Raw genomic sequence first — 20,070 nt, forward strand, 5'->3', positions numbered from 1 at the left:
AGGACTCCAAATGAATGCTAACGTTTTTCTGTCGTTAACACGGAATGTGATGTCTGTTTCTGCCTCCCCCAAGTGGCCACAGTGTGTTATTACAGGTTTAAGGTTAAAATACTGCTTCTGCTTACAATATTTGAGCTTTTGTGGCAAGGACTTTTCTTTTTTTTAATTTAACATCACAATCCCCTTGTGCATTATATAGTGATGATGATATCACTAATGCACTTGTGGCTGAATGTGAGGGAATCCCTGGAGCCAGGTTCCAAAATCTTCTCAGGTCTATAAAGCAGATTATTCACCATGGCTTTGGAAGGAGAAAGAGGTCAAACGTTATGGCGTCCTTATACGTTTTGGCCACACGGCGAACCTGCAGTTACCACAAAGCTTTTTAATGCGGAAAAGCCGGTTGTACAGGTAAGCACAGTTATCATTCAAAGTGAGGCTACCGCAGGTGAACACTTTGCTATAGCACGACGCTTCCCTGTGGACATATTAGTCAATTATGTGAACACGCTCTGCTGTGCTGGGCTCCGGATTGGTTTTTAATTACATTCAACAGTCCAAAGTGTCACCAGCTCAACACAACGTCGCCTGCAACAACCTTTTCCCCGGAGAGACGAAGGTTCGGGGTCTGAGTACTCGAGCTGAATGTACGATTTTACTCAAAATTAAACCTGCGTTAATTAAACAGCTGACGCAATACTGAGTCACCAGCATGCAAACTCTTTTAACTTAAAAAAAAATGTGCTTGCTTGGTCACGCAGTGGGTTTAAGAAAATTGCATGTGAGGGGTAAAAGCTGGCAATTAGAGATCAGAAAAATACACAAAGTAGGAGCTGCTAACGAAAACGCACAAATATCGAAACAAACTGAATAACGGACACAAGTTTGAGTGGACTTAATAGATTCGAGTGTGTTTTTCTGTAGTCAGCACGTTGCTTCATTCATTCGCTCGTCAGTCAATGATTTATTCTCTTTGCAGTTTCATACTGGGGCATGATCTAGGTCGGCTGATAACAGTAGTGCACAGCAGAGCATGAAATCCAGCACACGATCACTCAAATACACACCTCTGGAGTTCAAAGCACTCGGCAGTTTCTGCGGGTTTTCACAGTTGATTTGTCTTTTTTAACTGCTATTAAACTGAGCTTTGCGGCTACACAAACAGTGGGAAGAAGACAGGGATTCGGGGGCCATAATGGCAGCGGAGCGCGGAGAGGCAAATAAATGAAAATTTGATTCCAAAGATTTTCAGTTCGCTGTTGAGGTGGAGAAATAGATAGAGTGCTCCCACGCTCCCGGTGTCTGAGGATATAAAATAATTTAGTGAGAGAGAGAGAGAGCAGAAAAGATCATCACTTGGCTAAAAGAAAAAAAAAAACTATCATCACTTCCAGGCCTTTGTCTGTGCACACATTTTGGGTTAAAAAAAAACTACAGCTGGCCCCTAGGAGCAGCATCCAGCTACAGAGAGCAGCTAGAGCCGTTTCGACCTTCCTTCACCTTCACATATTAAATGCCTGCATCTCTAATGAGGCAGAGTCCCTGAACGTGGCTCAGTGAGAGGCGAAGCACAGCCATCTGTCTGTCTCATTGTCTGAGCGGGAGTTCATTCCAGTATCTTCTGGTAGGGGAAGAGGGGCAGGTCTTTAATGAAAGCAGAGATGTCCATGATGGCGACAGCGCTCGCCATCTTGGGTGAGGCCGGCAGGAAGGTGAGCTTGGACACCTCGCCGTAGGTAGAGCACCTTAGATCCTCCTCTTTGCCCTCTTGTTTGTCACCGCCACCTTCCTCTTCCTCCTCGTCATTCTCTTCAGCACCAAATCCCACCACCTTTAAGAGACGGGGATGCTTTTAATGCATTGTAAAGCATCTTTCTCTGTCAAACACATACAAACATAAAAGGCATAGCTTACATGTACGCTGAGTTTGCGGCTGTTCTGTCCTCGATGCTCTTTGTACCAGGAGACCAGCTCAGTCCTGCTCATCTGCTTCAGAGCCTCGATCTGAACACAGAAACACTGAAGGTAAGAAAACCGGTCCCTCCTTTCTCGTAATCACATCATCACGGCTTTGTTTCATTTAGCGGAGGGTTCAGTCTCACTGTACTTTCGCCGAAACCGTTTTTCAGCAGCGTGCAGCAGAAAAAGCCCAGAGAAACTCACTGTGCGGCAGCAAATGGCAGATAAACACGATTTATAGTTGGTGGAGAAAGCCGAGCATCTAGCGGATTAAGAGCCAGATATTACCCCCAGGAGTTTGTGGAGAGCGAGCCAAAGTTAAAAGATAAAGTAAATATTGGACTTACAGTCATGGTGGGATGGCGGTGTTGCTCTGTATTTACTGTGTGTGTGTGTGTGTGTGTGTGTGTGTAAAATGTGCAGTTCATAACTATTACACTGTCAGTACATATTGAAAATGCAATTATTCTGTTTATTTATTTACCAGGGACATTGCACATTAACCTATTTCCATTTTTCACCTCCATGTAAATGTGCCAGTTGGTTAATGAGCTAATTTTCATCAGTAGTCCCCGGGTAGGTTATAACAAATGAGAGGTATTATATTGTCAAAAGCACTACAGTACAACACAATACATTACAAAAGTATCTCCCTAACCTTTCAAACAAACTAAATGTACAACACAGTCCCTGCCACCACTATCCATCCGCATGTGGAAGGTGCAATGTAAATACACTGTATTATATTACTATTTGGAATATATATATATATATATATATATATATATATATATATAAAGATTAGAAAAGAAGATTAGAAAAAAAGATAATAAAACTCCTACAATTATACGCACAATTAAACTAAATTCAAAGTATAAAACCAAGGCATTTAAAAGCTAAGAGAAAAAGACTTAGTCTTTAATGGGCAGCATAAAATAGGAATGTTTATCTCTTAGTCACTTGTTAGTGGTGAGACTTGGAATTAGTCTATGTTGGAGGTTATTCCAGGTCTGTGTGTTTTCTTCTTGTCCCTCTATGACATACTGTGCATAAATACATCCGCAGCATAAAGAGGATGTAGGCGTTAACTGATCCTTCGGGTGTGTGTGTTGTCCTCACCTCTCTGTTGAGCCTGTCGAACACAAACTGCTGTGTAACCACCTCGGCCCAGTTCCTGTCCACCTCCTCCCCGAGGTGTGTGTCCTCACACTCCTTCAGCTTTACTAAGGCGGTCACCTGTACAAACACACACACATGCATTCACACGGAGTAGAAAATGTGTTAAATACGCACTAATGTAGCTTGAAAATAAACTTTTCACCTTTCTAAAACTTTGCGTCCTTTGCTAAAACTTCCGTCACAAACACACACAATGAAACGCACACGGTTACCGACCTGAGTACTAAAGGCCTCCTCAGAAAGCGAATCGAGCGTCTCCCCAAATGACGCCAAAAACTCTTCAATCTTTAACTCCACCAGTTCGGTGCTGAGAGAGAGAGAGGGGGAAAAAAGGTAAGAGATATATTATAGGCCATAAGGTGTATTTGATTTCTTGAGTCATTTATCAGCTCCACCTGCTTCTCTCTTTCCAGGGCCAGGGAGAGAAATAGCAGCTTGGTTTTGAGTGAACAGCAAGATAAATTATACCTTGGTTTTGGGAAAAGCAGTTAAGATAAATCGTATCTTTCTTTTCGGGGCGAATGAAAGGTTACGATTGTGTTGCAGACTCACTTGAACTTCGTGGCCTGTGTTTCCACGGTGACAGAGAAACCCAGAACGCCTGAAGTGTTTCTGCAGGTGGGGTAGACGTGGTACCTGACATGAAAGAAAGACAGCCAGGATGAGCGATGTTCGGGAGCAGATGAATCGAGGGAGATCAAAATAACCAGACTGGAAAGTGTGTTACGTTTGACTGGAAAATTTGCATTTCACCTTTCCTGACTTCCTCGACTTTGTGCTCTGAAATAATAACCTTCTGCAAAGCAGGAAATTGGAATTGAAGCAATTTAAACTAGAAGAGAAAACTTGAAGTGTGGATAAATATGAAGAGCTTGGTAACTCCCAGTGTAACTGGGGCAGTAAAGAAGAGGCTCAAACATTAGTCTAAACTTTGTTAACTTGACATTTAATAACGTGGGCGAGGTAACATTGTAAACGTTGAAAAGCAGTTTTACATTTCCATTTATTGAAAACCTAAGTACACTTACCCAAGAGTCTCTTTGGTCCGGAGGAAGTCAAAGCAGGGTTCCTCCATGTGCATCTGGAAGACAACAACAACTTAGTCAAACATGAATGAATTAATGAATGAATGAATGCATGCATGTTAAAAAAAATAAAGAAACACACCACCAACAGCTCCATCAGTGTGTGTTCCTTCAAGAGCTTGGCACCAGACTAGATGAAAAGAGAAAAGTGTGCAGAAAATAAATGACGCCGTCTTTAAGTCGGAACGATTTGATGCAGATTTACTGCAGATGTGCTTTTACCTGGTAGTAAACTGTGACCTCAGAGTTGGCATCGCCCTTATTGAGTGACTTGACCTTACAGATGTGGTGCTTCAGAGGGAGCTCCACCACTCTGAACATCACCGGCACCTCCGATGGCAACTTGGAGAACTGCAGCCTTCTGCCAGCGGGGGAAAAAAACAGACAAAAAGGGAGGATGAAGGAAAGGGGAAAGAGAGAACAACATCAGTCAGAAGGAGAGGAAGTTTCAAAGGAGGGAATAAAGGGGGGGAAACACAAAGTGAAGAAGGTGAAAGGGGAACAACTGAAGCTAATGCAAATTACTGTGTATTTGATTGGAAAGCATTGGCGTTCTCATTATGGAGTGCGTTCAGTAATAATAGCCGACTTACTCTGTGACATACTGCAGGAACTGTGCCGACTCCTGCGGAGCACATACAATAAAGAATAATGAACGTCAAGTACACTACACAATCAATTGATGCAAGTGCAGACATGGACATTAACTGAATTAATCATTAGCTGATCAGCTAATTTCTTTTATTGTTAATCAATCGGCTTGTCTGTGTAGTGCCTGCCATCCACTCACAGCGCTGCTGAAGTTGCCCTGCACCAGTCCCTCTGCATACAGCTCGGCCCGGAGGTCGCGGCTGAAATCCATCAGCTCCTTGCTGGTCAGACCGGCCGTCAGAGCCTGGTACTTCTCCACCATGGACCAGCGGGAGTGCTCCAGGATCAGCAAACGCACATCCCTGAGGAAGTGTAGAGGGGAGAGGGGAGGAGTGGGTGAGACAGAGGGGAAAATAGGACAACAAGAGTGGGAGGTTTTTTTCTTCTTTCCCTTCTCCCCTCCCATTTGGAGCTGTCACACATTTCACCACTAGAAGGCATCATAGCCTTGAACATGAGTCACAAGGTACGCTGGAAATGTCAGAAGACAGAAGGTAAACAACTCACTTGCCGAGTTTCTCAGGTTTAATGAGGATGTTGAAGTAGGTTTTCTTGAGCTGCTCTGCGAACATGCTGAACACATCGGGGGAGGCAGAGAAATCAGCCAGGTGGTCAACGATCAGGTGGAACAGCAGCTGACGAGGGATACGGACGGAAGGACAGACGGGCGAGAAGAAGAATCGCCATCGTTATCGTGCGTGCAAACAATGCAAATCTGTGTGAGCATGCTTGGCTGGCTTATTTAAAACTTCAAAATGAAGTAGCAAGAGCAGTTGTGTAGAATCATTTGTCAAAGAAATATTTCAGTTAACTCCCACCAGTTAAAGTGGCCGTAGTCAACTTTTCCCTCCTCGTTTCCAATTGTTGGCTCCGCTAAGCTTTATGCAAATGATTGCGCAAGGACGTTGCCAATATGCAAATGAGTCTATGATGTCACCTGGCAGTTTTTAGAGCTAGCTACTTTCATCGGGAAAGAGTTGGCAACACGGTACACTTTGTGCCGTAAATCAAGATTTTATTTTCCCTAGAGTTCGTAGCCGGTGCACAGTGAAAGCAAAGTGAACAGGGAACCAACCTAAAACGCTGCTGGTGTCGTTAATCTACAGCTATTAAATTGTGCGATCAACATGTACTTTATAATGACAAGTTAAAGCAAAAAAAAAACTTGGCCGTAGACACAAAATATAATGTGTTGTAAGTCAGCTTCAGAAGTTCTTGGAGGCAGATATTAAGTCAGGCTAGCGGTTCCCCCATGTTTCCAGTCTTAATGCTAAGCTAAGCTAAGCTAACCTGCTGGCGCCAGCTACATATTCAACACACATGTGAGTGGTGTCAAGTTTCTCAACAAACTCTCAGCAATAAAGAAAAAATACTCCTTTAATGCTTTATTGATCATCATAAAGCCAATACTAAGACCAACCATTTGGTTGCCAAATTTTGACAAATGTCAGAGGGAGAATATCTGCCACCCAAAATGTCCAGTATTTCTTATTAAGGCTAAAGTATGACTATGGTTATTGTCATGATCGATGCAATTTAAATCAATTATTTACCACTTACAGACATAGGTAAATTATGCTATATTTGAAAGTGGTATCTTTAGTAAGATATATCCATGTAGCCAACAATTACAGGGGAAAGTCTATACTTCATGGGCTGTGGAGCATAAAAAAAATAAGGTTTTATCCTATAAATATGAATTTATCTGGTGCATAAAAATAATATGTACTACTGTCAAACGGTTTATTTATTGCATAATGTAAAACGAAGCAATACATTACCAGTAAGACGGTTTATTAATCAGGCGTGATCGTGTGCTTCTATGCATAATAACTGCATCTGTATCTGATTGTGTGTGCAGCTCCTCCAGAGCCATTCACTCACAGGCAGTTTGTGGTTAAATCCTTTGACCTTGATGACCAGGCCGTGCTCACCGGCCGTCAGCTTATACTCGAGCTGGGCCACTTCTGCCTCGTAGGCCGGCTCGGCAAGGTTATGGCCCAAGATGTTGACCAGCAGGTCGAACAACACCACGCTGGGATGGAGGGGAGACAAGGGGAAGGTTAAAAGTACGGTAATATAGAGATGGAAGCAGGGAAGGACGGGAGGTAAGAGGGAGAGAAACGGAGCAGAAGGAGAGAGACAAAGAGATGTTAATTAGTGTTACAGCAATAAAACCAACACCATTTTCACAAGGCCACGTTTGAGCCTGAACTTACTTCTTAGCAGATTGCTGGATTACAGGAGAGATTAGGTGGAATCTGATGTAGGCTGCAGCAGGAAAAAAAGGACAAACGATTGTCAACACGTCGCTAATGATACCAAAAGTCTTTGTGGGAAAACCTCTTGCATGCTTAATGATGCACACAGTGCAGGCGCGCACACACGTTCACACACCTTTAGGGATTTTGAATTTGTTGTCCTTCTTATACCACAGGCAGCCCCTGTCGCTGTCGGCTATCCGGACGGGAAGCTCGGTGTCCGGGCAGTCAGACGGCTGCAGGGTGAAGTCGGTGGCTGCACAAACGCACATAAACAATAAAACATCATAATTCCACTTGGTGCAATGTCATGAATTATGTGCGAGTTTAAACAATTCGATATGTCCAGTTAGGGATAAACATGGGAGCCGGTTGTCAAAACTGTAAACGATGTTGCCCTCCTCCACCCCAATAAATGATTCAGTAGCCCTTGGGCCGATAAGGGGAGAGGCATAATTTCTCCAGAGTTTATCAGAATTGGCAATGTGGTGCCGAGGCTGTCCAAAAATTAATAAACAAAGCACAACACCAAAATGTAGTAGGACTTAAAAGTTTGATCAGCATTGGACCTGAAATGCAAAGCGTCTCTGTGGACTGGACTTAAATTACTGGAGGACCATCGAGTTCACCATGACAGAATACATTGACCAAAATGCACATTTCCTCCCAGTTTGGTCAATAGATCTGTTTACTGCATTTATTGGCCAGATGAATGGGGAGCAAAAGCACACATTGCAGTCTTGTTCATTATCATCTTAGTGGACATTTTTCAGATCCTTGCTACAGTTTTGGGCCAAAACAACCCGCTTTTTTTCTTTCTTCTTTTTTTTTCGCCCATAGCGCAGAGTTTATTCACCCACCAATGAACTTGTTTTCAGCTGGAAGGGTGAGGTCACTGTTGAGCTCCAGGTTTCCCGTCCACCTGTCCATCCACTCCCGCTGGATGTCTGTGTGAAGGGGATAACATCTATTAGCACACAAGACATATATGCAGTTTAGAGTCCATCCATCCATCCATCCATCCATCCATCCATCCATCCATCCATCCATCCATCCATCGTCTACCGCTTATCACGTTTGGAAATTAGTCACCTAAAGATTAAAAACCAACAAAATGACAGTTTTTTTTGTACATTTCCTTTAAAAAAAATAAAAAAAAATAAAAATGTAAATGCTGTTCCAACACTATTGTTCGCCATCTAAAAGACGGGGATAAGTGCTGGCATTTCTGCTGCTGGCTGGCTGCATTATATCTGCCTGAATATCACCACACAAGGGGGAAAAGACAATGTATTCACTGAATGCCTACATTGTGTGAAGGAGCTGTTATACTGGCAGTATACACACACACAGAGACACACACACACACAAACGTACCCTCCACACTGTATTGTGTGCCAAACCACTTCTCCCTGAGGGGACACCGGCCCTCATGTTCTGGTGACAACAGCATCAGGTTGGCTTTCTCAGGGGTGAGAAGGGACAAAGCTCCACTGATCACCTAGACACACACACACACACACACACGCACACGCACACACACACACACACACACACACACACACAGTCAACTTTTTAGCATTGACAGGAGACTTGTTTTTCTTACCCCTTTGTTCTAAATTACTTGTTTATGTGAAAACAAGTTTGGCTGTCAATCACAGTAAGAGGCTGCAAAACTGAACAGAAGTTACTGTCATCACAGAAAAATATGCAAAGCCACAATTAGACTGCAACGTTTGATGGCAAAATAATATCCACCAATCAAAGACGGCACCAATGACTCTAGAAAATATCATTCTGGCGTATAAAAGGGGCTAGCTATATAATCATTAACATATGAGACGGGGGGAAAAAATGTCTATTTTCACCCACTTTTGAGTGGCACTGTTACATCAACATCTTTATCTTAAAAAAAGGGAAAATATAGGATTTTAGAATAAATCCCTGAACTGGTTCACTCCCCGCACTACTGAACTACTTACTTCTGGGTCGTACTCAAACATCAACTGATCTCCTGTCAGGAAGTCTTCTTTAGGGAACAGCTGCATGTTCTCACAAATGTCCTCGGCGTACTCTATAGGGTCAATCTGACAAAGAGGAAATCATTCTCAGTGGTAAAAAAAAAAAAAAAACGCAACGTGAAGTTGTCATTTGTCCAAAAAGCATCAAATGCAGCAGCGCATGAATTTTTGGACACTTACTTGCTCCTGATAGTGGAACTCGTTGGCTTCGATCCTCTGAATCTCATCATATAATCTGGATGGGCGAACAAAGAGAAATATGACCTTCATGCATCGCAGACAGCAGCTCAGATGTTGCATATACAATCATTAAAACAACATTAATGTTAAAGTTCTGTTTGAGGCCGTGCCTTTGCTGTGGTCCGAGCGTCTGCAGCATCTTCAGGTACTGGAAAACCAGGTGAGTCACCTGTGAAAGATTGCAGAAATAAGACATCTAACTCCGTTCATTCTGTTGGTAAAATTAATGTAATTACCTCTTTTTCACAATAAATGAGGGAGGTCAAGTGAAACGTACTTCAAGGTTTCATAAACCGTAACAATAACGCTGATGCGGGGAAAATCCTGTTGTATGGTTATTTGATTATAGTTGTTAGGACAAGAGAGAGCAATCATTTTAAGAAGGTGTATCCATTCAAATGCTGAATAGAAAGTAATGTGCCTTTATTCACTACCCTTTTTAGAGATGAAAATAACATTGTGCTTTTGTGAATAAAGAGTAATTATTACCAACTGTTCTCAAGGTGTTGGTCAGATCAGAACACAGGAAAAGAAATAAAGAAACGTGTTGTAATGAGTGCTATGGATGCAAAGGGTGCAGACGAGTGCGATTGTAAAAGAGGTGTGAGCGGTATCAATGGGCCTTTTCTTATTAAAGCCCTCTTACGCAGATTTTGCGGAGATACTGATATTCGTCCCTGTTTTCTCATTTGATCCCAATTGATCTCGAGGCAGAACAGAATCTATGCACACACAAGAGCATACTTTGGCATTTAAATGCTGACATTCGTCAGCAATAATGTTTGTAAAATAATTACTGTTCCTTTTAATTGCATTAAACTACAATCCTATTTCCTACCATTTATAGTATTTCTAAAATATTTTTTATTATAATAATGATTTTACAAAGTGGCGTCCAATTTTAGACATCCAATCATTTTGAATGAATCACTTGTGCGTCCTTCTCCAGATGAGGCCCAATCTCCTCATCTAACAGCAAACTTAAGACTATCGCATCATTAATAAAGCAGTTATGAATGCTTTTTGACTGAAAGTTTTTTTTTGTCTGCCTCCCTGTTCTTCACATCCGCTGTCATGGCAACTTATAACACAGATTGCTCCCTTGACGTTACCTGTTGTATTCATGAAATACAAGACAAGGGCCAGCTGGGTCCACGCAGGGTACGTCTACCTCACACTGCTACCAGTCTCTGCTGAATTGATGATGAATGATTCTCTATGATCTGACAACAAATGACTCAGATGATACACTGTGAACTGGGGATGAATGCGTAAACCGCTGCCTCCTCCTCCTCCTCCTCCTCTCGAGCCAGTGTTTCCGTGGATCCAGAGGATGAAAGAATAATAAAAGGGTGAGGGATTTTTATTTACCTCGTAGAAGTTTTGGAAACCTTCGTCGGTGAGGGTGATGGAGATGGAGAAGATGGAGTAGGTGGTGTTTTGGTCAAAGCCGGTTTCACTGTTCCCACCAAACAAAGCCAAGGCCCAGCATCTACACGCACACATAATTAACACAGATTTAAAAACAGGAGATTCACTCGCAGCATGCACATTAAGTGTTGATATATGAGCGGCGCAGCAATTAGAAAATATGTCATTTTAAGTTTCTTAATTGCAGACGATTTAACAACCATTTTTGTGGTCCCTTTGAGGCACTCGGCACCACTTCACAAAGCCCAGAATGGGAAAAAATGACGCGCTACATCATCCTGTGAAGCGTTTGCACCGTCCCGGTATGATGATGCACTTTTAACAGCAAAGGTTGGTGTGAAAAATATGCGCCTCATTACCAGGTAAGTAAAGACGTTGACTGGTGACACCGAGCAAGTTTTGTCCCTGAAAGTTTTCATACTGATTTGAACTGAAACCAGTGTTGTGGAGTTTTTATTCCGTCGTGTAATAAATGCATTAAACCTGCAAAAACCGCTGGTATGGCACTTTAAACTTTACAGCACATCATCAGCAGTGTTCCACACAGTTGGTGTGATGGACACGCATACAGACAAGATCATTCCCCAATTTCACTGCGGGGGACAACAATGGCCCAATTTCAAACCAGCCTCTCGGCCCTTGATGTTGTGATTGTCTGAACTCAATAAAAACAACCGCTCTACCGCCTCAGCAGTTTGGGTTTTCGACGGGGAATCGAGACCGAGTCACTCAAATTTTCATTGTTGTCATTTATCAACAATTGAAAACGGCACACAGTAAAATAGGAATATTCCATCAAACGCCCCAAGTGGTACTGTGATGGTAAAGGGACTACTGGATGGGCTCTTGGTACTGTGGGACGATGGAGGGTTTGTCGCATCACTTTGCCATTTAGCAACAAGAGGCTGAAATGCTCTCCTACAACCACATGCACGCAGAGATGAGAATGTATGATTCGCATTGTCAAGTGGGCAGGAGATTGGGCTCCAACACTCGGGCCTCAGAGCTCAAAAAAGCTCACATATACCCAGCAAATTGAAGACCTTTTAATTGGGTTTTTTGGAGTGCCCTCGAATCAGAAAATAAAAAAAAAAAAACCGACAGAGGCAATAACACTCACTTCTTCCTGAGCACTGAGAGGATGCTTCCTGTGCCTTCGTGGCCAATCAGCCAGGAGATGTAGTGGAGAGGCTTCACTCTGGAAAGAGGAGGAAGAACACGAAGAGAAGAAACATAAAAACATTGATGCAATCCCTCTACAATCAGGGCGAAACATGGGCTCCTCTAGCGGGTCTATGTCTGTTTACATGGAGAGGCAACACTCAGAAGAGAAAAACACTTAGGATGCAAATTATTTCAAGGCAGGGGAAAGCTTGCTCTGGTTTCTGTGTCATACTACATGTATGCATCCTGTACCATATATTGTATATCTGCTGCCATGTAGCTCACCTGTAGTATTTCTCCTGAGGGGGGAGGGCCCACGTGATATTCAAAGCATGGACTTTCCTAACAGGGACGACTGCGAACACAGACATACAGCAATGATGGAAAGATGACTCAACTTCTGCTCATTACTGCCCGGCTTGTATTTCGTCGACCTTTCTGGGCTCGTGATCCATCCAAACAAAGCAGTTATGAGACCCTTCGACAGCTCCACAGTTATTATGTTCACACATTGTAAGCAGTTAAATCAGAAACTGAACACTTGTTTGTATTGCGGAAACATTTCGCTCTGAATTAGTATCTGAAACCGTCTCCCGGCCCCTCAGATTCATTTAGAGGTATTTAGAGACATGCAGTGTGATTGATCGCTACCTCTGTAGAGCTGGTTGAAGGCTGGCGTGTCAAAGGGATCCAGCATATCAGAGAAATCCGGCTTGGACAGACCACTGTGCACACAAACAAACAGAATTATAGGAGAGACAACTCTGTATCAGTAACCATCAATTACACAAGGCCAATATGCCACTACACGTGCCCGAAACCCACCGTAATTATTATTCATCATTGTAAAAATCTTTGTCCTCGTGTAATTACACAGACTAGTCGTTTTTTTTAATGATACAACATCTTGACTGGATTCTTTTAAAAGATAATTGTCTCCCATTCCATTTTTGTGATCGCAAGACAAAAAACGAACAAAAGAACAAGAGGAGGACATGAAGAGCACACATGCTGGTTAATAAAATGTGTTGGAGGATGAGAGAACAAGGTGGTGTCTGTCTGAACTACGGGAAAGCAAATGTTAACATTCTACGTGTTGATTTTAATTCATCTGAAGGTGTTAAGGCTCGACGTCACTTTAAAAGCACATAGACGAGAGACATTCCATTGACCCATACAGGAGCATGTAATCCTTTAATTGAAATGAAAGCATTACGTGGTTTCATATCACAGCGATATGCATGTCGAAGCTTTAAAGGAAGAAGAAGAAAAAACCTGCCGCAGTGGCTCATAAAGCAAACAGAGGTAAAGCTCAGTAAGGAAACATTAATTCAGTTTGACTTCAGGGAGAAATTATCTCTAACGGGCGTGTGATGTCGGGGGAAGAAAGAAAAAAAAGAAACGAGGTGAGATGAGGTAAAGAGAGCCGAGAGGGAAGCTTGACATTTACATTTGAGCAATGTCTCAAAGGATTTCCATACTCAATCTATATCACACAGGCACCTCGACGCCGTGACTGAGAGTCTCCTCTCCAATACTCACTTGTTAGGCACCTTGCTGAAGATCTCTCTCACCCACTTCTCCAGAGTGTCCAGCTTCTCTAAAGGACAGGCAGTGTGAAGGAGGATAAATTAAGAGTTGGCTGAAATCTCATAATTCTGGGTTTGGGAGCATTCAGTGCAAAGCAAAAGCAGTGTTAACTACACTTATTTGTATTATTATTATACATTACAGCTATACTTTTACTGTTGGCTGATGGAAAAAGTAGTAAAATATCAGAAGAATTTAGTTTAATGTAGTAATAATAAATAAACGCAACTTCTTGGGGGGTAATAGGAGGTTCCAGTCCTGGGGCAACCCTTTTTTATTAAGACAACAAGCATTTGTTCCCCCTGCCATAATCATTCAATGCATTCCATTCCATTATTCAACACATAAAATAAATATAAAAAATATGTCATAATATATATATTTATAGTAAATATGTAAAATGGTGTATAAAGAGTCCTCGTCTCCTGTATGGGAGTCAAAAAGCACACACAAGAGATTGGTAGAGATAGACGCTTGCATGTTTTTCTCTTTGATAAAAGCCTCCCCCACAGTACGGGTATCGATATTAACAGTATCGATGGTACGAATGTGAAGTCGGGATCCGTCTCGTGTAAGAAACTCCTCTCTCTGCGAGTGTTCTTTGCTTGAGGAAAAACACACCACATGCGCAGCGGGAGATCAGATTGAGATCGAAAGGCTCACAGGATGACGGATAAAAGCCCAATTAGTGACTATTCTCTAATAAAACAATGAATCACTGTGAATGTTTTCAGCCCTGTACGTTTTGGCTGTGCTGGGAAATGGATACAGGATTTGCTCTTCTTCAGCAATTTGCGGACAAAGACAGCGCCTAGCTGGTGAATATAGTGACGCATTTAGCCGATAAAGAACCAGACATTTACTGCAGGAGTTGGTGGAGCCCAAAATAGAGTTAGAAGTAAGTAAGTACTTACATTCAATAGGTGGACTCAAATAAGACACCAAATTAATATTTCTCCATATCCACTGAGTGTCAAATAAAGTAACTGTTTGCCAAGAATCTCTCCTCTTTTTCACAGCTTGACTGAAAGTAACCAAATTTAATTCATGCTGTTTTAAAAGTGTCAGCGATCGTAGTTAAATCTCACGTCGGGAGACGAATTTCAACTTTATCAATTTCAAAGATTTCCTTATTAGCAGTTGAATGCGGTATAATCCGAAGTGAATACAGGTAGTGAACTCTCGGAGGCAACGGATCCAGAAATCATGACACCTTTGCGTCACATTACAGCAGCATATTTCCGAGGTGAAGACGGGTTATAAATAGCACCGGGGATTCAAAAGGCAAACAGCTCGACTGTTTTATGAGGAGGATTTCTCTCAGCGCCCTAGTCATCATTTTACTTGCATGCGGTAGCGAATTAGTCGGGTGACATTTTCTGCGAATCCCTGCAAATGCGTGTTAGATATTCTGGACTTACTTCTGAGAAATATTTCAACGCCAGTTAATTCATGAAATGATTACACAGTCAGCTGAACATGGACGTATCCTTATTAGAGCCGTGGCTAATTATTGTTTTAATATCCATTAATCGACAGATTGCTTTTTCAATCAATTCATTTGTTGAATGCAATTATAGAAAACAATTACATTTCGTCGCTAAAGAGGGTTCTTGATGTACAATATATGGATTTTGCTGACCTTTTGACTGCACAGCCAGAGTCATGTAGTGGGCAGAGTAGTGTTTCTTCCAGAAGGCGCGCAGTCGCTTATAGACATTGATCTTCTTCTTCTTTGGCTCCTGCTTCAGCGTCTGGGCATTCCCTGGTGTTGTCACAAGCAAGCAATCAATGAAGCAGAACTATAAAACACTGTAAAAGGGGGAAAAAATGTTTACAAATGCTGGGATACATGAGCAGGAAAGGAAACTTGGCTTCAGTCTCTGCACTCCTGTTTGTTATTGCTGCACATACCCCCAAGGAGGCCCTGTGTGTATTATGTCCCAGCAGTTGTGTTTACCAACTCACCCCAGCAGAACTTGCCCATAGGGTGTCCAGATTTGGCCAAACTGCCAAACAGCATCTCCTTCCTGTGGGAGTCCGACGGCTTGGCGAGCTGGTACTCTGATAGACAGAAAGATTTGAGACGGAGCGAAAGCGGTGATCAATGGTGCAAAAGAGCCGCATGAAGAGTACTGATGGAAATTTTTACCTCGAAGTACAACGTCGGGACTTTAACTTCCCAGCATGGAGGAATGATGTGCAAAGGCACTCGTACTCACCGCTGTCGACCGCCTCCACCTCCCGATCAATGGCGTCTCGGATCATCAGGGGGCAGATGAAGAACTGAGCCCACCTGTGAGGGTGACGGGACAGAGAAGCTATAATCAGAGGCCACATGCCAGCCGGAGAAAGAATACAGGTGAGACGGAGACAATCAGATGCAGACGGCTACAGACCAGACGAGAGCAGGGTGGGGGGGCGGCTGATTGAGCCTGTAATGTCTGTCCGAGTCTTTATGTTCACAGCAGGAGCCCGTGTTACATCACATCCTGTGACTCATATTTTTTTAACCATACTTTATCCAATACTTTAGGTAAAGACTGTTAATGTATCATTTCCCCCCATAAAACTGTCATTTTTGGAAGTTATGCTAGCTTGTGATTCTATTGTGACTGTCTACAGCAGCTACCGGCAACCAATTCAGCCACATATTACTGAAGTCTTTCAAATATTTCTTAAGTTTTAGTTGTGCAATGAAACTAGCTGGTTATTAAGAACTTAGGAAGGATTTTGCACATAAATGTATTTACGAAAAAGCTGGTGCATCTCAATCCTGACCCGGTCAAAAAAAAAGAAGAAGTTGAAAACCAAATAGTATATTTTTCTCTTCAATACCAAGGAAGAGTCTTGCCACAAAGTTTCGAAAGAGCTTGGAGTTCACTTTCTCCTTTCCTTATTCCTGTGTTTTGTAGTTTATCTGAAAATCATCGGATGGTTCTCAAGAATCCACTTCTTAAGAGCAGGTGCTCCTTAAAAAACAACAACCTGTGATCCTCCCTCACCTGTCAAGGGCCTCTTTGAAGCTTTTCCGCTGGACGTCAAACTGGAAGATGGTCCTCTCACAATCGGTGGAGGCATTGTCACTCCCGCCGTGCTTCTTGAGGAAAGCATCAAAGCCGTTTTCCGAGGGGTACTTCTCGCTGCCCATGAACACCACTGGGACACAATGGGAAAACAGTCAGGGGGATGGAGGTGTGAGGGGGAATCAAAATTGTTGTAAATCCAAAAATTAAGGAATTTGAAAGGAAATATCTATGCAGCTACATGATGCATCTTGCAATTGTGTTTTTTTACATGGAAAGCTGCCCAAAACAGACAGTTTGGCATTCTAATTTCCACTGAGCCTCAATAGAACTTGATAGCGTTTTTAGCATTCGGCAACAGTTTTGAATGAATGAGCAGCTCTTTTCAAACAGACCACTTAGGAACAACAATCACATCTGCGTAGGAGGCAGATAACAATAACAATATCTCCACTGACAGTAGCATCGGCAGGCTGGTATGCAATTCAGATGATGCGTCGCTTTTTAAGAAGAGAGCGCAACTCTTGCTTTTGTGGACGGGAATAAAAACTTAATGCAACAAGTTCTTAAACATCCATCTTTGTTGCTTGATGGAGGGTATTCTGGGAAATGTCAGAAATTATTAACTGAAGTAGAAGTAGATGAAAACAGGTTAAGGAAAAGAGGGTACGCTGAATAATTTAAAATAACAAAACAACTCCTGGAATGCATTAAATATGGCTGCTCTTCCTGAGGTTTCTCTTTTTTCCCCCCCACACATGAAAGGGGATTTTTTTGTTTTGAGTATGGTATGTCGTACAGACTGATTTGGGGCTTTGCATGACCTGACTTGAAAAAAACAATTATAACTGTGCGTAAGGGCAAATTAACCCTTGATCAGGCAAAGAGGAGAAGTTCCGTTTCAAAGAAAACGAAGAATTGAATTCAAAGAATTGCCTCGACCCTCTCCGGTTGATTACTCACTGTGTTCCAGAAAATGAGCGAGGCCAGGGAGGTCACTGGGGTCGCTGAAGCTACCCACTCCAACGCACAACGCTGCTGCAGACTGACACACACACACACACAAAAACAAACAAAAAGGATATCTATTCATGTTTGATTCGGGCATTGTAGTTTATTTTGAGTCATTCCTACACGCGCTGTCCTGCTGCTGTGAATGCTCCAAATCTGCGACTGAAAATAGTCCCTCATAAATGCACCATTTACTCCAGTTTAAGTCACGTTTGTTAAAAACTACAGCACCCAGCCTTTATGGTGAATTATTTATGTCGCACATTACAATGAAGCTATGCATTTGTGACTGTATTTTATTGTAAAGAGTCACGTCTTCTGTAGGAACGAGTGGGAATGGAGCTGAGGGCTGCAGGCAGGACATAAAGTATTGAGGCACAAACTAACAAATTAATTGTTTGTTCTTTTCATGGCATTTGATTTAAAAGTATTTCTACGTCTTTAACAGTTCTATAAATATAGTACAAGACTTTTGCATGAATCTGCATATTTTATTTTAATTAAAATGTCTTTGGTTTCAACGTGACTGTTTGTCTAGTGTGCTAAAAAAGAAACCATAATATTAAACACTTCCCAGTGGTACCTGCTTCTCTGCATTTTTCTTCTTTTTCCCCTCATTATCATCATCTTCATCATCACTTCCCCTCTCATCGTCGTCATCCTCCTCCTCCTCCTCCTCCTCAGACTCGTCCTCGGTTTCTTCCCCAGATACATCGTCCTCCTCTTCGCCTTCATCCTCTCCATCCGAGTCCTCCTCTTCAGACGCAGCTGGACCGCTGTAGTCGGAGATGAGCAGAGCTCGCAGCCCGTTGTCGAGCACAATGTATCTGGAGGGAGTGAAGTCAAAAGGTGAAGCGACATAGCGAGCTTTGAGGGGGGGGGAAACGTGTTGTTTCATTGAGTTTTACAGCATTTTGTTGTTTCTCTTATTCTGAGCAGGCGGTTAAATCAGATGTCTCTTCGCAGGCTGCATCTCATACCCTTCGAGACTCTTCTCTTCTGTGCTTTTTTCACAGAACATTTCTCAGCGTATGCCCCACAGAGGCCCGAGGCACTGGTGTGTGTGTGCTCGTAGCATGAAATCATCCTACATCAAACTACAATAAACTTACTGTACTGATCCAGCTGGGTGAAAAAGAGGCATACTATATTTTTTGGGGGGTGGATCTGGGTTAGTGGATCATTTTCACAGCACTTTTCGCATCGGTGAATATGAGAAAATAGCATCTCCACATGTGCATCATTGCAAGAAGAATGTTATAGTATAGATAGTGGAGACAAATCATCTAAATGTCTAATACCTGTACTGTTTGGGGTCACTGGGAGACTTTATGATTTCGCTGTCTCCAACATTGTCCTCTCCTCCTCCTCCTCCTCCTCCTGTGTCCCCTGCAGCTTGGCACCCCTCCCGGGACAGCGGTTCTGCGTCTTCAGCCGAGGCTCCACCTTGAGCCGGGCCTGGAGACTCAGACGCCGGGGCGTTCCTGGATGTGTTCGTCTGCGGCATCTTCGGCACAGGTGATGATGGGACGTTGGCACTGCGGGCTGACAGCAAGGCGCGACCATAAACAACGGGACAGGTCGCTGTCACCGGTAATTTACTCCTCAGCACGGCGACACACCGTGTCAGCCTGAACACAGCTATGACGACGACTCCCCTCCCTGACAGCTAGCTCAGAAACCAACGGGACCGAAACAACAAAGATGAAGCAAGACCCCCCCTCCCCTCCCCTCCCTCCTCCTCTGTGGAAGAGGCCTATAGGTTTGAACTGCACACCAGCCAGCCAGCGCCCACAATACAGCTATTCACAAAGGCTGTCTGGTGGTTTCGCCCTATTCAGCTAGGTGTCAGCTAAAATACGACTCAGCCAGGCCACCACCCAAACCTAAACCCGAACCTCTCATTGTGCAAAGCGAGACACAACACGGCAGCACAGACTAGCAAGAACCACAGTAATAAAACATCATCAAACTGCCAACAAGTATCCGTTACACACAGAGGAAATACAACGTTGAATGTGCGCCCGAAGCTAGCTAGAAGAACTACACGTCAACAAATGTTCTCTGAACTAAGCGGGAACTGCGTCACACAGTTTTCGAGGCGAAGCCGACACGAAACTTTAACAAGTAGCTACTTCGTGAAGCCCGTTCAACGCAGCGACGTACCTTTCCTCCCCGTTGGTAGCAGAAGGGGGCCTCGGCGAATGTGAGTGCCAGTGTCTCTCCCCCCGCAACAAGGAGCGCTGTGATTCGCCGAGAGGATTCGACCCTTCATTGTGTCTCCCTCCGATTGGCTCTGAGCGTAAAAGAGGCGTGGTTTGACCAGCACGTGCGCGCACCGTGCAGTGAGTGAGTGAGAGCGGTGATAGCTGCTGCAGGGGAGAGGGGGAGACAGCGGCGAGTTACCACCTGGATGTAACCGGCAGCTGCTAGCCATCTGTTTATGATTATG

General features: G+C 43.2%; 1 protein-coding gene across 1 annotated transcript; it reads right to left on the reverse strand.

Annotated features, from left to right (window-relative positions):
* Positions 1–944: 944 nt before the first annotated feature.
* Positions 945–19,839, reverse strand: LOC311016512 (nardilysin-like). The gene is made up of 32 exons (XM_084014239.1): positions 19,785–19,839; positions 18,920–19,163; positions 18,202–18,445; positions 17,571–17,652; positions 16,587–16,740; positions 15,804–15,877; positions 15,550–15,645; positions 15,224–15,346; positions 13,534–13,591; positions 12,643–12,716; positions 12,277–12,346; positions 11,948–12,025; positions 10,768–10,888; positions 9,507–9,565; positions 9,337–9,391; positions 9,118–9,222; positions 8,513–8,636; positions 7,996–8,082; positions 7,272–7,391; positions 7,094–7,145; positions 6,759–6,909; positions 5,382–5,509; positions 5,014–5,176; positions 4,817–4,848; positions 4,446–4,584; positions 4,306–4,353; positions 4,167–4,219; positions 3,691–3,774; positions 3,355–3,445; positions 3,079–3,195; positions 1,915–2,004; positions 945–1,831 (listed from the first exon to the last, which is right to left on the reverse strand). The coding sequence occupies exons 2-32, from the start codon at positions 19,123–19,125 to the stop codon at positions 1,607–1,609; spliced, it is 3,303 nt and encodes a 1,100-aa protein (XP_083870365.1). The 5' UTR covers positions 19,126–19,163; positions 19,785–19,839; the 3' UTR covers positions 945–1,606.
* Between the last annotated feature and the right edge of the window lie 231 nt (positions 19,840–20,070).

The sequence above is a fragment of the Eutrigla gurnardus genome (genome assembly GCF_963514095.1).
Source record: "Eutrigla gurnardus genome assembly, chromosome: 7".
NCBI lineage: Eukaryota > Metazoa > Chordata > Actinopteri > Perciformes > Triglidae > Eutrigla > Eutrigla gurnardus.

Excerpts from the sequence above, each read along its gene's own strand:
- LOC311016512 (XM_084014239.1), bottom strand. The coding sequence starts at position 19,125 with ATGCCGCAGACGAACACATCCAGGAACGCCCCGGCGTCTGAGTCTCCA. Across the intron at positions 7,392-7,995 it reads AGCTGAAAACAAGTTCATTG|CCACCGACTTCACCCTGCAG; the intron begins GTGGGTGAATAA and ends GCGTTTGTGCAG. Across the intron at positions 2,005-3,078 it reads TCGACAGGCTCAACAGAGAG|ATCGAGGCTCTGAAGCAGAT; the intron begins GTGAGGACAACA and ends TTCTGTGTTCAG.